Source organism: Megalobrama amblycephala, linkage group LG8 (assembly GCF_018812025.1).
Source record: "Megalobrama amblycephala isolate DHTTF-2021 linkage group LG8, ASM1881202v1, whole genome shotgun sequence".
Lineage (NCBI taxonomy): Eukaryota > Metazoa > Chordata > Actinopteri > Cypriniformes > Xenocyprididae > Megalobrama > Megalobrama amblycephala.
This window is the reverse complement of record NC_063051.1, coordinates 6,305,929-6,320,795: the sequence shown is the minus strand read 5'-3', so window position 1 is coordinate 6,320,795 and position 14,867 is coordinate 6,305,929. Positions and strand designations below refer to the sequence as shown.

General features: G+C 36.8%; 1 protein-coding gene across 2 annotated transcripts; it reads left to right on the top strand.

Moving 5' to 3' along the window:
- The first annotated feature begins 177 nt into the window (after positions 1 to 177).
- On the top strand, positions 178 to 11,986 carry LOC125273501 (immunoglobulin-like and fibronectin type III domain-containing protein 1). Of its 2 annotated transcripts, none has more exons than XM_048198938.1 (23): positions 178 to 281; positions 4,133 to 4,228; positions 4,728 to 4,850; positions 5,125 to 5,264; positions 5,380 to 5,479; positions 5,620 to 5,661; positions 5,763 to 5,811; positions 5,906 to 6,095; positions 6,335 to 6,448; positions 6,533 to 6,701; positions 6,774 to 7,046; positions 7,156 to 7,554; positions 7,677 to 7,801; positions 7,903 to 8,044; positions 8,156 to 8,449; positions 8,534 to 8,833; positions 8,921 to 9,100; positions 9,279 to 9,407; positions 9,492 to 9,571; positions 9,655 to 9,847; positions 10,245 to 10,538; positions 10,625 to 10,945; positions 11,687 to 11,986. In XM_048198938.1, exons 2-23 carry the CDS (start codon positions 4,192 to 4,194, stop codon positions 11,689 to 11,691), a joined length of 3,699 nt encoding a protein of 1,232 aa, XP_048054895.1. In that variant the 5' UTR covers positions 178 to 281; positions 4,133 to 4,191; the 3' UTR covers positions 11,692 to 11,986. The 2 variants fall into 2 exon arrangements, with proteins under 2 accessions (XP_048054895.1, XP_048054894.1); XM_048198937.1 differs by having other exon boundaries at positions 5,760 to 5,811.
- Positions 11,987 to 14,867: the final 2,881 nt, after the last annotated feature.

Genomic DNA, 14,867 nt, shown 5'->3' with positions numbered 1-14,867 from the left:
AGCATCAAAATAAGATGGTAAACAACCTTTTTGCAATGAATAACATCCAACAAAACAATAAAAGTTAGCTTCACGTTCTGTCAGGATCATAGAATGATATATGAATATGAATATCTGCTTCATGGGCTGGGCATCCCCCCACCTCCGCTTCTCAAATAAAAGCTTTAATGTGACAGCTGATTGATTCAACTGCATGGAAGTCTTCCATTCGGTCCACCAAATGTTCTTAACTGAACAAGCACCACTGACGCAGAAGCTGAAGGAGCAGCGGGATTTTAAAGGTGAGTTTCCATTTTCTTTGACATGCAACACAGGGAACCATGAGGAATAATGAACCATTCCTAACAGAAATTCACAGCTTACTTATAGTTATGAATTTCATCAGTCATTGAACTATGAATAAATAATGGAAACAAATTTGGCCATAAATAATTGGTTTCATTCAGTGTGAGCAAACTTGAGCACATGATGTCATTACCACAATGGGAAGTCAGATGCTCATTTAACAAAGAGGAAAAACCTCTAAGGGCGATTTGCTACATCACACAAAGCAAGAGTTAGGATAGACAAATATGTAATCGTCATCTACTGGCATACATCATTAATTACTGCTATGAGAATTGCTCCCATCCTCTTGACTGAACTTAGATCATTATGTTTGAGGCTGTGTTATACAGAATTAAATGCACAATATGTAAGATTTTTGGATTAAAATATCCAAAAACCACTAGAACAATGTTAAATATTTTGTTGACTTGTGTACTTACAAAATCCCAAATGTTTCCAATCATTTAAATCTAGAGAAATTAGCAATTTTAACCGGTGTCTAACAGCCCGTGTCATTGAGTCAGCTGTCAATGATATCATATCCCACTTTTACCCTCGATTTCCAGTTTTACTTCGGTAGAAAACATGGAAACGCCAAAGACGCTTTAATTTATTATGTGTAGACAGGTGAGCAACTGTTTGGATACCTTTATCGGGTTAGTCCTATTGTTTGAATCTCTTGTTCCCTTTCAGTTGGTCACGTTCAACATACGTCAGAAGTGAACCAACGAATTAGGCTCTCATGCAATATCCCAATTCGTCGGTTCACTTCTGACGTACATCTCCGACTGAAAGGAAACAGGGTAACATACATAACCGAGACATTTTCTTAATTTACTGTGAGTAACATGTTTGTACCATGCCTCAGAGACAACACTATTTTGTCGAGTGTCTAACATAGCATAATCAGAAAGAGCTTTATTTGTAGTAACAGTAATAAAGCATTTTCTCCACCATACAATATATTTTAAAATAAACTGCCATTTAGCAACACAAGTCATCAAGCATTTATTAATCTCTAGATCTAGATCTAGCTTAATGTGCAACAAGTGTCTCCTACCAGGCACCAAGCGAACAAAAGGAGTAACGTTAATATAACTTTGAACACAATCAAAAGTTTTTAGCATGATTGTTTTCATGCCGTAAAACAGCGCTGCGCTACCCTACAATTTTACTGTCAAATTAAGTGACCTGTATGAGTAGTAATTCAGCACTTGCGGCTGTTTCATTAGAATGAAATAAAATAATGTGAATTTAAGTGTAACTGTAACAATTCTCAATTCCAAGGAAAGGAGGTGGATGTTAAACGTAACTTTAAATGTAAACATACTTCAATCATGACAACTCGCGGAGTGGATTAAATTCAACCAGCATTTATTGGCATGAGTGTTGAAGTATACATGGCTTGATTTTGGCGTACGAGATCTGCTACGCTGCTGCTGCTGTTGCTGCTGCAGTTAGTGCTGCTGTTGATGCTGAGCAAATACAAATTGTTTAGCTTAGTCAAATAAAACAACAAGGAAAAGGCTGCTGCAAGAATGGTAGAACCCCCATAGCAGATCTCTACAGGTGGCGCTGGGGAGGAGGAGGGTTAACAGCGCTTCACATTGCGCAGCTTGTCGATCGCAGGCTAGGATACGATATATATGGTTGCGTGGATATGGAATTACCTCCGATTGGCTGAAAGACCAATCAGCGCTCGTTTAGAGATTCATGACTGAACTTTGTATAGACAGTATATACAACTGCGGTATATATGCATAATGTCCCAGGCTTTGGCCCCGCCCTGATTCATACCACATTAATAAAACTTTAATACATATGCTCCATGAACTTGATTTCTGACTGATTCCTGTCAGATTGCCTTCCTGTGGAGGTGAAGACGAAACCTCCCATGATTCCACGCTCATTCATGGCGTCATCAAGCTTTGCATTTGTTATTGTTTTGAATGACCTCTAGCGGCGAAACGTACATACAGGGCCTTTAATAAGAAATTAAATGTATGCCCTTTTTTATTTTGAAATGAATGCCCTTTTTTAAATTCACATTTGCACTAAATATATTATAATAATCAATATGTTTGGTCAAAGATGTTTTCATATTTTATCAAAATATCCTAACAATGTGGAAGCAAAACACATCTACTTGTAAAGCAAATCAAGATTAAATGAATAGTTTCCAGGGAATATATCTTAATAATGTTTTTCTTGTTTTAAACATACATCTAACAGTATTGCATATAGCTCAACCAAAAAAAAACTCACCCTCATGTCATTCCAAACCTCTATGATTAACTTTCTTCTGTGATAGACATAAATTAGGCAGAACATACAATTTACATACAATGAAAGGGAATGGTGAATGAGGCTGTCATTTTGCAATTTGCCAATGGTCTAAGTGGTTTATTCAAAAAAAAAAAAAAAAAAAAAAAAAAAAAATCTCTTAAAAAAATATAGACATATTATCTTAGATGCACTCAAGAGGCAAAATTGTTTATCTTGTTTGGATGTGTTTGTGTACTGGAGAGAAAAAAATGAGACAGATAAAGTGAAAAGGCGAGGCTTTTGGATAGACTGTACAGCTTGACGGCAGAACTCTCAAGATCGACTGACAAATGTTCAGAAAAGATGAGCAATCTGAATGAACGGTTAAGGTTAGGACCCCAGATTCTCTTCATCCCAGCTTTATGGTGGAGGGCCTTGCTTCAGCTGCTGAAGAAATTAATTTCAAATGTACTAATTTTCCCTCACCAAGCACAGGAAGATTGTGTCAGATTTTTTGGTTTTGAGCTAGGCAGACAGACTAGTTTTAAGGCTCGCTCACATAATTCTGTTTTGTTCATGTGTGATCTGTCAAATGTTGGATAACTGTTTCTTTCCCCTTTGGCCTTGTAAAAGAATTGCAGGGGATCCCGTGAATCTTGGAATGCCAATAAGTTTTTTACTACCAGTCTAGAATTACGCAACATGATATGCATCAAATCAAATTCTTAATATATCTTTATTGGTTAACTTTTTTAAGGTCACAGCATGAAGCATCTTCTTGAGGGCCATTAGAAAAAAAAAGAAAAAAAAGGATATAGAGTACAGGAAAAAATCTTCAGTAAGGTGCAAACTCTCAGTCTGGGGTTTAAGACTTGGCAGTTTCATTACTTAATCTATCCTAATTAAAAACCATGATTATTTGAGAAATGTAGTAAATTTTATTACTAAATAATGGAAGGCACGTGTACAGTTTTATCAATAATAGTCACTAACAGCAAGAAAATACTGATATTTATGACAGTATTTTAGTACCAAATAAAAATTAAAGTAAGATTTTGATTTTGATTTATGAGAGTAAAAATAAGACAAAAATCATAATATTACTGTTATGATCACAACAGGAATAGGTTGCTGAGGAAGCTAGCAAAATAATAATAATAATAATAATAATTAAATGAAAAATGATTGGAGAATGTATTTAAATGATACTTTAGGACAGAATTTACCAAACAAAGAAGTCATTTGGTGCATCAGCACAGCACTATCTGAACTCTAGAATTTAATTTATTCAGAAGAAACAAACATTAACATTTGCTGTTCTCGGCCACGTCACTTTGATGTTACTTTCATAACAGCTTCTAGTTAGTGTGTGTACATTGTCTCACAATTGGATGGGATCATCAGTGTGTTCTAGACTCTGTATCACAGTGATTAAAGGACGATCCCTGACTGCATTTTTAACTTAGCTGTTTTACAAAATAAAAGCCAACCTTTTTTGTAATGCCATGAATGTATAAAATATTTGTTTTTCATATTATAGCCTAAATCCATAAAGTGACTACTGGAACAATACTGGAACAAGGGTAAAACATTCTGAAGATGTCACAGCCTTCAGAAGAGATTCCTGTTGGTCAGGGTAAGATATATTTGAATCAAAACATTGTAAATGCAGTTATTTACATGTAATGATTGTTAATAATGAAAATTGTAGCCCTAGGTCTACATTGCATGTGTCTGAAAGTTTTTAGTACTACAAAACCTCAACAGCTGCTACTGTAAGTTAACAACCAATTTTTGTAGCAGTTTCAAGTCAACTGCCAAGAGAACACTCTGAATTTTTACACACATATAATAAATGCACCCTCAAGCCTAAAACATTTATGGTAGGTTCAAACTGTTAGCTTACCCTGCATTTTGATGCCCCTTTATTCATTTTTGGTCCAGACTTTAAAGGAAACATTGCCCTCATGTGGTTAAATGAATATCAATTGTGATTGTGAAGGCAGTGTATGGCATGGCAGCTCTATTTTGAATGACATGTGCATATTTATATGTGGGTGGCTTATTTACAAATACAAAATATTCAGTGTTTAATAAAGCATATACTTTAATGATTAACGCACACATCTTTCAAGTGGAGATCAAGAAGAGATCTAGAGTGCCTGGTGTTATGATCACCCAGTACGTCAAGGAACTACCACGCGGAAAAACTCTACCTGATTTCAGCAGGAAACCAATCGCCTTGACAGTTCACGAAGGTATCAATAATAATAATTATTATTATTATTATTATCATCATCATCACAACTATTGTTAAAAAGCACACAGATAGGCTACTCACTTTAATACTCCTTCTCTCTGCTATAATTTTTATATAGTCCAATAGACTATATTCTGTGAATTAGATTAAACATTTATGTGTTATTTGAGCAGTCATTTAGCTATAATGAAAAAGTAGTAGCTTCGGGTAGTAGATCCTTCATAAGCATAAAACTCAGAAATGATTAATGGGATGCCTTTTTTCAACTGCAGGCAAAGTGGCCATTTTCAAAGCAATGGTGAGTGGAGATCCAGTACCAACTGTAACATGGGCTCGCAACAAGGGTAACACTTCTGATCCAGAAAAATATAAACCAAGATATGATGAAAGGACTAGAGAACATTCTCTAGAGGTAACATATTGTACCAAACACCAAAAATTTGGATCTGAAATTACATCATACAGAGATTATCATATAGACCTTCTGAAGCAAATTCTTGTTTAATTTGTTCTGTTGAAAATAACAGATACTAAATGTGCAAGTAGACCAAGGAGATACGTACAAATGTTTAGCTACAAATCCTTTTGGAAAAGCTGTGTGCACAGCTACATTGAGTGTATTTTCAGGTAGGTAACGTTTTAATTTAACAGAAGACTATATTCAAGAATATTACCACATTTAATGTGCATAACTTGGATCTGCTGTATACTCTGAATGCACGCTCTGTTATACTGTGCTCTTGTGGTAATTCCTTTCTGTCTTTTAGTTGGACTTAAGAAAAAGCAAACTGATACATCCTCAAACAAAGGTGGAAATAATCATCCTAAAAATGATAAATAAATGTAAAGAGGGTTTTTTATTTACATGTATTGATAATGTATGATACTTTCTTCTGTTTTGTTTAAGAAGGACAAAGCAATGACCCTGAGGACTTCAGGAAAATGCTTAAGAAAACCAAGTAAATGTTTTTCTTCAAGTGTTTCAGAAATGTCTGTTATAAAATCACAGCTGATCATTTTTCTCTCATCGAAATGAAACAATCTTCCATCCAGAATTGTCAAGAAGAGAAAAGAAAAACCCAAGAAAGAGGGAGAGATTGATCCAAAATTCTGGGAAGTCATGCTAAGTGCCAAAAAGGCAGATTATGAGCGCATCTGTCATGAATTTGGAGTCACTGACTTTCGCTGGATGCTAAAACAGCTCAACCTGAAGAAAAAGGAGAAGGAAGACGAACAAGCAAAGGTATCGGTCAGGAATTTAGGCTAATCATGAGATGCTGATGCTGATTTGTCAGTCAATTTTTGGTCATTTCAATTTGGCTGGTGAAAATTTGCTTTGAGACACTTCTGTAATTGGAACAGTGCTTTAGTCAATTTCTGTAATAATTTCTAGTTTGTTTGCTTAAAAAAGGAAGAAAAAAACATAATATGCAGCAAGTCATACATTCACTTCTAAAATCTCATTTCTTTTATGTCTTACAGGTGGTTGAAAACGTTGACAACATAAAGCAGATTGAAGTGAATACAAGTGGTAGTGCTGAATTTGAATTTAATATGAAGCTTAAGGACACAAACAGTCAAATTTATCTGTACAAAGTAAGTAAAATGGTTTTACTATGATAACGAACAATGTCATCTATCACCCAAAAAAAGAAAAAACAAACTCTTTTCTCTTTCCAGAACGGTGAAATGCTTGATTATGGTGATGGCACTGATGATTCCTCTAAACATAATATGAAGAAAACTGGTGATAAGTACTCATTTAGCATCAACAATCTTGACTTAAATGATAGTGGACTATACCAAGTGGATGTTGAAGATGTCAACATTTTCTCAACCACCTTAGCAAGTAAGAAGGCTTTTAATTTTTAAATTTTAGCATGTTCAGTGTACATCTGCTTCATTAATCATTTCCCCACAGTTCCTGATGTGGAATTCAATGGCATGCTAAAAGATGCTAAAGTGGTTGAGGGGCAGGACGCAGTGTTTGAGGGTGTTTTTTCTGGTCCTGTAACACAAATCACCTGGTGCGCCAATGACATCTCTCTTGATCATGGAGACAAGTACAATATCACAGTCTCTGAAGACAAGCTCAGACACAGATTAGTTGTAAAAAACTGTAACAAAGAGGACAAGGGCGTGTACACGGCTATTGCTGGGATTAAATCATCCAGGGCCACCCTTGCTGTTGATGGTAAGTCTTCAAGAGGAAAAAAGAAACAAACTAACATCATCAGTATACCTCTGCACTGCAATGTATATCAATCAGGATAATGTTCTATTATTGCTCTATGCCACATCAGAGGATCCTAACGCCAGGGGGAAAGGTCGAGGTGGTGCAAGTGAAGGAGCAGATGATATTGCAAGACGTCTGGCAGAAGAACAGGCCAGACTGCAGAGAGGAAAAGATGAAGCAGCTAGGAGAGGCAAGGGTACGGATGGGAGAAGTGATGGAGCGGATGGCCGAGGTGATGGAGCGGATGGCCGTGGTGACGCAGCAGATGGTCGTGGTGATGGAGCGGATGGCCGTGGAGGACTTGGCTTGGGAGACGGAAGTGGAAGAGATGCAACAGGAAAGTACGGACAAGGAAGAGAGGGTACAGAAGGAAGTGGGAAAAGTGGAAAGGGTTCTGGAATGGGTTTGGGAGCAGATGGACTGGGAGGCCAATCAGCTGGGGTTGGATCTGGTGGAGATGGTACAGGTATGTTCATGGCAAAAATGTCCAAAAACTCTTTTATATTGCTTTTTCTTCAATTTCCATCAACAAATTACCACTTAGTCTTAGTCAAGTTATTATAATTCATTCAAAATCATTCATTCCAGATGATAAAGTGCACTTTGCAAGTGGATTATCAGACAAAAATGCCCTCCGCGGCAAACCTGCAGAGCTAGTGTGTAAACTAAATACTGACAAAATTGATGGTGTGTGGTATAAAGATGGAAAGAAGGTAAGTTTGTGTATCGTGGCAGTACACCAGTGACGTCAATGACATAGGGCAGTGCATGCATATAAATGAGTTTGACATTCATGTAAATCTTTTTTCATCAGCTGACTTCCAAAGATGGAGTAGTAATCTCTAAAGATGGTTGTACACATAAGCTCATTATACAGAATTGCAAGGATTCTGATGCAGGTCAATATCATTTTGAGGTTAATGGTTGCAAGACAGAGGCCATTGTGAAAGTTGGAGGTAATTACAATTCAATTTTCTTTTTTACATTTGGTTAAAGCATTAAGAAGTTACTGTCAGTTGGAAATTACAATAATGTTTTCTGCTGTATATTGCTTCTGTATTTCCCAGATCTTCCAGAATTCGACCAAGATGCTTTGCGAAAGTTCTCTAACACCGTGATCGTGAAAGCAGGCCAGAGTGCATCTTTTAAGATGTCATTTCCTCCACAAGCCTCACTGGAGATTAAATGGTTTAAAAAAGGCTCTGAGCTTCTTGATGGTGGTTCGGTGAAAGTAGTGAAGGAATCAAACCACAGTCGTCTTCAAATGAAAGACTGCCTGCGATCGGATACTGGTCAAATCAAAATCCAGCTAAAAAACCCTTTTGGTTCTATTGAGGCTTTATCAAGTCTTATAGTACTAGGTGAGAACGATATTTGCAATTTAACTGTTACTTAAGGTATTCTCTTACTATGTTTTAAGTAACACACATCTGTGCCCCTGACAGACAAGCCAGGTCCACCAAGAGGACCACTGGAAGTGAATGAAAGCACATCCTCAGGCCTTGAATTGAAATGGAATCCTCCGAAGGATGATGGTGGCTCAGCAGTGACCAACTACATAATTGAGCGTCAACAGGTTGGGCAGGGTACCTGGAAAAAGGTTGGGGATATTTCAGCTAACCATCTAACCTTCAGAGATAAAAGCGTGTCCCTCGGCAAGAGGTACATCTATCGCATCTATGCTGAGAATCTTGAAGGCATCAGTGAGGCAATGGAGACTGAAAAAATCATGGCTGGATCATTAAGTAAACTCCTTAAGTCTTTACTGCTGTATTTTACATATTGAGAAGTACTTAAATCATCTAATATTTATATTAACTATGTGTTGGCAGTGTTCCCTGGTCCACTAGCCCCACCGACGGTGGTCAGTGCATTCAAGAACTGTATTAATCTCACATGGACTCCACCAGAGAAAGATGGAGGGACTAAAATCTTGGGCTACCAACTAGAGAAACGCAAGAAAGATACAAACATGTGGGTGACTCTGAACCCAGTTAGTGAACCTATTCAAGGTATTTCAAAGTTCCACCTTCAATGAAAAGCAGTGACTTTCAATTCTACACTGTAAAAATGTTGAGTCTGGAAAACAATTGCTAGGGTGAATCAATAAATAACCATTAGCAAGCACCTTACACAAAGTTCAAAGACCTCAAAATACAAGATACAATAAGTGGTCTCCACTTCTTACAGGTCTGAAGTATGCAGTGAAGGATGTGTCTGAGGGGTCAGAGTATGAGTTCAGAGTAACAGCCATTAATATGTCTGGGACTGGAGAACCCAGCGCTCCCTCTGTAATGGTCTGTGCTAAAAACCCCAACAGTAAGTCACAGTCACATTATCAGGAAATCAAGAAAATATTTAAGACAATTTCAAACATATTTACTGATTTTCACCAATTTTCAGTGAAGCCCCATTTCAAAGATCCTGAAGACTTCATGGTTGTGAGATCAGGAAATTCAATCAGAATCAAAATTAATTATGAGGTAAAAGTCCTCATCTAACACACTCCTTGCCTCTATGTAGTCAATCATCTTCTTCAAAATAATCATTTGATATTCGCACACAGGCCTCTCCACCGCCAGACATTACCTGGCTTAAGAATGGTGAACCTGTATCTCCCTGGAACAAGATCATTCATTCTGATGGCACGTGCACACTTGTCATACCCTCCTCAAAGTATGACGATTCTGGTGTCTACACCATTGTGGCTAAAAACTCAATGGGGCAAGCCAGCTTTGACATAGAGGTCAGAGTAACAGGTAAAGTCATGCCACATTTGATGTAAATTACAAAAAAGTGTGATCACACTAGATTTTTTTTTTTACTTTATTTACTTTCATTCATATGTTCAAATTCAAGTTGAACATATGTAGCGTCATAATGGGATCTAAACTTCACAGTCTAGAAAATCAGCAAGAGAACTGAATTGTATAGTATTTGTTATAATTCATCAAATACAGAAGTCCTATAGTGTAGCTTCATCTCCTGTTGCAAGCACTCATTGCAAGGGTCCAAAGAAATTTGGCATGCTTTATGCTTAGGTGAGACCACACCTTCAGAGTCTAGAAAATAACATACCAAAGAGTTACTCATAAGTGAAAATAACTATTGCGTAAATTTTTCACTACAAAATTATCCTTCTTTATGTGGCTACAGATGAACCCAAGGCTCCAGGCCCAGTGGAGATAGAGCAATTGGTTCATGGTAAAGTCATTATCACATGGGGTCCGTCTCCAGACCACAAGAGAGATGACCGACTGCACTACATGGTGGAAGAACATAACTCCAACACGCGCAATTGGCGCACAATAGCCGACCACCTTCTCGGCACTACCTACACTACCAGCATTCAACCAGGTCGAGAATATCACTTCAGAGTCTATGCAAAAAATGATATGGGACTTTCCGATCCTTCAGATTCACCAACATGGGGCGTAAACAGCAATAAAGGTGGGTAGCAGGACCACTACCAATGTAACTTATTGTATTTCACAATGCTAAATACTTGGACCTTTTCATTCCTTCCTACCAACTAGCTGTGGCAGCCTCAACTGTGCCACCCATAATCACTTTAGAAAGGCCACCTTCCATCCTGGTTCCACTGAAACTCCACACTCCACCAACAGGATACCAATGCTACATGACCTGCGCTGTCCGCGGCTGCCCCAGCCCATATATTGCATGGTACCATAACGGGATTTGCATCGACTCTGACAAAAACTACTACATCAGAAATGCATTTGGTGTCTGCTCTATGTGCATTCTCAGAGTTCGGCCTGAAGATAGTGGCGAGTACAAAGTGGTGGCAGTCAACTCATTTGGCAGGGCAGAATGTTCTTCTACATTAAAAGTGAAAGGTATGACAGCTGCAGTGGTCATTTAGAGGTTTGAGAAGTGTTTACCAGAGTCACCTGATTTACATACTGGTTTGTCCTTTGTGAACGAGTCACGTTGCTAATAATTTAGAACATGGTTACGTAATGCAAATGGGCAGATTGGTCTATAGCCTATGCCAGAGCCCATCAAAATGTGACCTGCGGGGCAAATATGGACCGTCAATCATTTTTATGCGGTCACAGATTGATTTAGACAAATTAGCTGCACCGCTTGATGCATTAGAACGCTTTCTGTTTAAATCTCTATGGTGAGTTCAGAAGCACTCAGTGGACGGCAATTAAAATTTTTTTTTTAAAAATCATAGAAGACAGATTACACTAATGTCCAAAACACTGTCCCTGTCAAAACTGAGAAAGCTGTGTTATGAAAAAAAAAAAAAAAAAACTTGAGTAACTATACTTGCATAAACTATGTTTCAAAAATGAAAGTGCTACAATCTGAAAATTACTCCAAAAATAAAATAAAATAAAATAAAAATAACACTCTTTTGGATAATTTTACTCTCTGAAAAAAGTAGATGAAGAGCCCAGGTCAATGCATTACACATGTAAATCACTTTTACAGATGCAATTTTCTATTCAGCTTTTACAAAAGAAATCAAGATTTAGCACAAAAACAAAAAATCTTAAATCAACAAATCTTGTTTGCATAGAATAGGTAGTCATTCGTTTTATTTTCTCCTTTTCTCTTCTCTATTTCAGATTGATCTTCACTCTGCTGGACATGGCAATTTTTTCTATGCTTCTGCCACAACTAATTTCATGCATACATTTTAAGCTAGGGCAGTGCATGCATATAAATGAACATAGCTGCAGTGGATTGCAATTGAGAACACATACAATTTGCAACTATACTGTGATGTGTACTACTAAAAATATAAGCAATCTGAATGTATTTAAGTACAGACTTTTGCAAATACATTTTCTGACAAGCATACTTTCTACCATATTATTCTTTGAAATTGTGATCATCTCCAATAAAGTCCAGAACGAACCAGTGAACTATACTGGGCATTCATTTTGAACATGGTTGAAAAAGTTCCACACACACTTTCCCCTAACCCAGCATTATCGTTCTGGTTGAAATTAGTTTGCAAAAATCCAACAAGACATGCAGCAGGGTCATTCAGTGTCAAATCAACCAAATTTGACAGATTTTACTAATTTACTTATTTGGCTTTTTTCTTCATTAATGTATGTCTTTCACCAGAAAAATATTAACAAAATTAAATTTTTGAGCCGGGGACCTCTGGTTGAGTTGACACGGAATGAACCAACACTCAGTGACATTCAAATATGTGATAGCGTGAGAACATGGATCAAATTGTTTCAAATTGCAACATGAATAGTTCCAGTCTCAGCATGGTTCCTTACATAAACAACTCCAATGTCAGTAGGCATCCCTGACTTCCTAGCAGTTGAAACTGAAACCACTATCAAAAGCAAGTGTGTAATGCGTAATCCAGAATATGAGTTTAACCAAATCAAAAATATAGCCTTTTAATTTCAGTAGTCTGAGATTGTTCAAATATAATTCAATCAATACAAAACAATACTGCAATATTTGTACAATAACAAACACAACAGTCTGTTTTATATTTAGGCCTACTGTATGACTCAAATTTGTAGATGACTGTTCAAGGACTGGTGTTCTTTCATAGGAGTATTTTGAAGAATATATGGACTCTTTTCAACATAAAGTAAGTGAATGAGGAATGGGGCTGTTATACTCCCAAACCAGACCCCAGAACATCCCAGAACTCCTTTCCTATAGTTAATAATATTGGTCATAATATTCTTCAAAAATCCATTTTTTGCTTGTTTCACAGAAAGAAAGAAAGACATACTAGTTTGGAACAACATGAGCAAATAAATTAGTATGATGATTTTCATTTTGAGTGAACTGTCGCTTTAAGGAATGTTCATTAGATGTGGCTAGAACAGATGTCTGTTGCTACTGACAGCTTGTGACAAACGCTCACCTGAAATCAACACTGTCTCGTCATCGCTCCAATAAAAGCAACAACACGTCACATATTACCGGTATTCCTCATGCATAAACGGAGTGTTCTTCCAGTGACCAGCGCCCACGTGCAATTTTGGATTTACCACACTTCTGTGACCTTCCACCACACCAATGGTATTTCAAGTATCGCGCATGAGCATTTGCTGCTGCGCTTTGGTCGCTCAATTTGTAACCTGAGGTAACTTGAGGAAAATGATGAGGTGAATGTAAGATAGGAAGAATTGTTTGTATGTTCCTTTTTCTTTATATATGCTGAAATTGGAATAATAATAAAAAAGAGAGAAAATAATGAGCAAATTTTTGCTCATCTAAAGATAGTCAGCAGTAGCCTACACATAAAAAAAGGCAAGGTGGAGAATTTAAGTCTGTGGAAGATTAATGATAATTGTCAAAAGAGAGATGTAACACTCATTTTTTACCATGACAATTAATTCAGCTACTACTAGCTGCACTCCTCATCATAAACTTTTATAGCTACTGGCTCACTCATATTGATAGAGACAGAGCACTGCAGTGATTTTTGTAGGCCAACCTGGAAGTTAGCATCACTGGTTCCCTCACAAACCCCAATAAGTTTTTTTCCACTGGCTTTTGGAAAATTGCAGGGAATAAGCTCTGTGACAATACTTTATGGCCTGGTTTCAGTCAGGATTAGGACTTAGTTCAGTTAGGACATTTAAGTAGCCTAGCTTTTTTAAAATGTGCCTAAGAAAAAAAACATTCCTGGTGTGCATCTTGATACAAAAAAAAAATGGCACTGACATATTTTAAGATATGTCAGTGCAAGTTGCTTTCAGTTAAAACAGCTCAAAACATTTTAGTCTGGGACTAGGCTTAAGCCTTGCCTGTGAAACTTATTTGTTCTTGATAATCTTCACAAATGAACGCAACTTTTATGAATTTTGAAGCCTAAATAAATCATCAGAGGTAAAAAGCTAAATGTACTTTAAAGGTGCCCTAGAATTAAAAATTGAATTTATATTGGCATAGTTAAATAACAAGAGTTCAGTAAATGGAAAAGACATACATTGAGTTTCAAACCCCATTGCTTCCTCCTTCTTATATAAATCTCATTTGTTTAAAAGACTTCCGGAAAACACGCGGATCTCAACATAACATAACTGTTACGTAACAGTCGGGATCATTAATATGTATGACCCCAATATTTGCATATATGCCAGCCCATGTTCAAGGCATTAGACAAGGAAAGGCAGTATTAACGTCTGGATCTGTTTTAATTAAAAAAAATCTATGGGGTATTTTGAGCTGAAACTTCACAGACACATTCAGGAGACACCTTAGACTTATATTACATCTTGTGAAAAAGCATTCTTGGGCACCTTTAACATTTAACATCACCATCACTAAGCTTCCGACAACTCTTTCAGTCTTGATTTAAAAACGACAACAACAACATTTTTCCTGAAAGTTTGACTTAGAATAGTTTGCATTATTTAAACAAAACACGGCTGTGAAAGCATAGCTTTGAGTAGATGAGTTTTGCTGTTCGGCCTGATGATGTTTAAAGTATGAGATGGAAGTTGCGATAATCTTTTATTCCCTACTGTGATATATCCAACTGAAACAGCTTTTCGAAAAAAAAAAAAGAAAAAAAAAATGAGGGCAATGTTTTGATATTAACTGGCACACACGAGGAAACTAGGTCAACATATACATATAGGGAACAGAAACAGAACCAAACCAAACACAGAATATACGTGGGCACATTAATTAAAAAGAAAAATATGTCCATGGATAAATAATTTATAGAAATACAATATTTCATCAAAAAAAAAAAAGAATTGTGAATTTTGATTTTATGATTTAGCAATCACATTTTTCAAGACAAGTAAAAGC

What these genes read in the sequence shown, in the direction of transcription:
- LOC125273501 (XM_048198937.1), top strand. Translation starts at nt 4,192, where the DNA reads ATGTCACAGCCTTCAGAAGAGATTCCTGTTGGTCAGG. An exon ending in GGCCACCCTTGCTGTTGATG is followed by an intron (nt 7,047 to 7,155) that starts GTAAGTCTTCAA and finishes ATGCCACATCAG; the next exon opens with AGGATCCTAACGCCAGGGGG. An exon ending in CATAGAGGTCAGAGTAACAG is followed by an intron (nt 9,848 to 10,244) that starts GTAAAGTCATGC and finishes ATGTGGCTACAG; the next exon opens with ATGAACCCAAGGCTCCAGGC.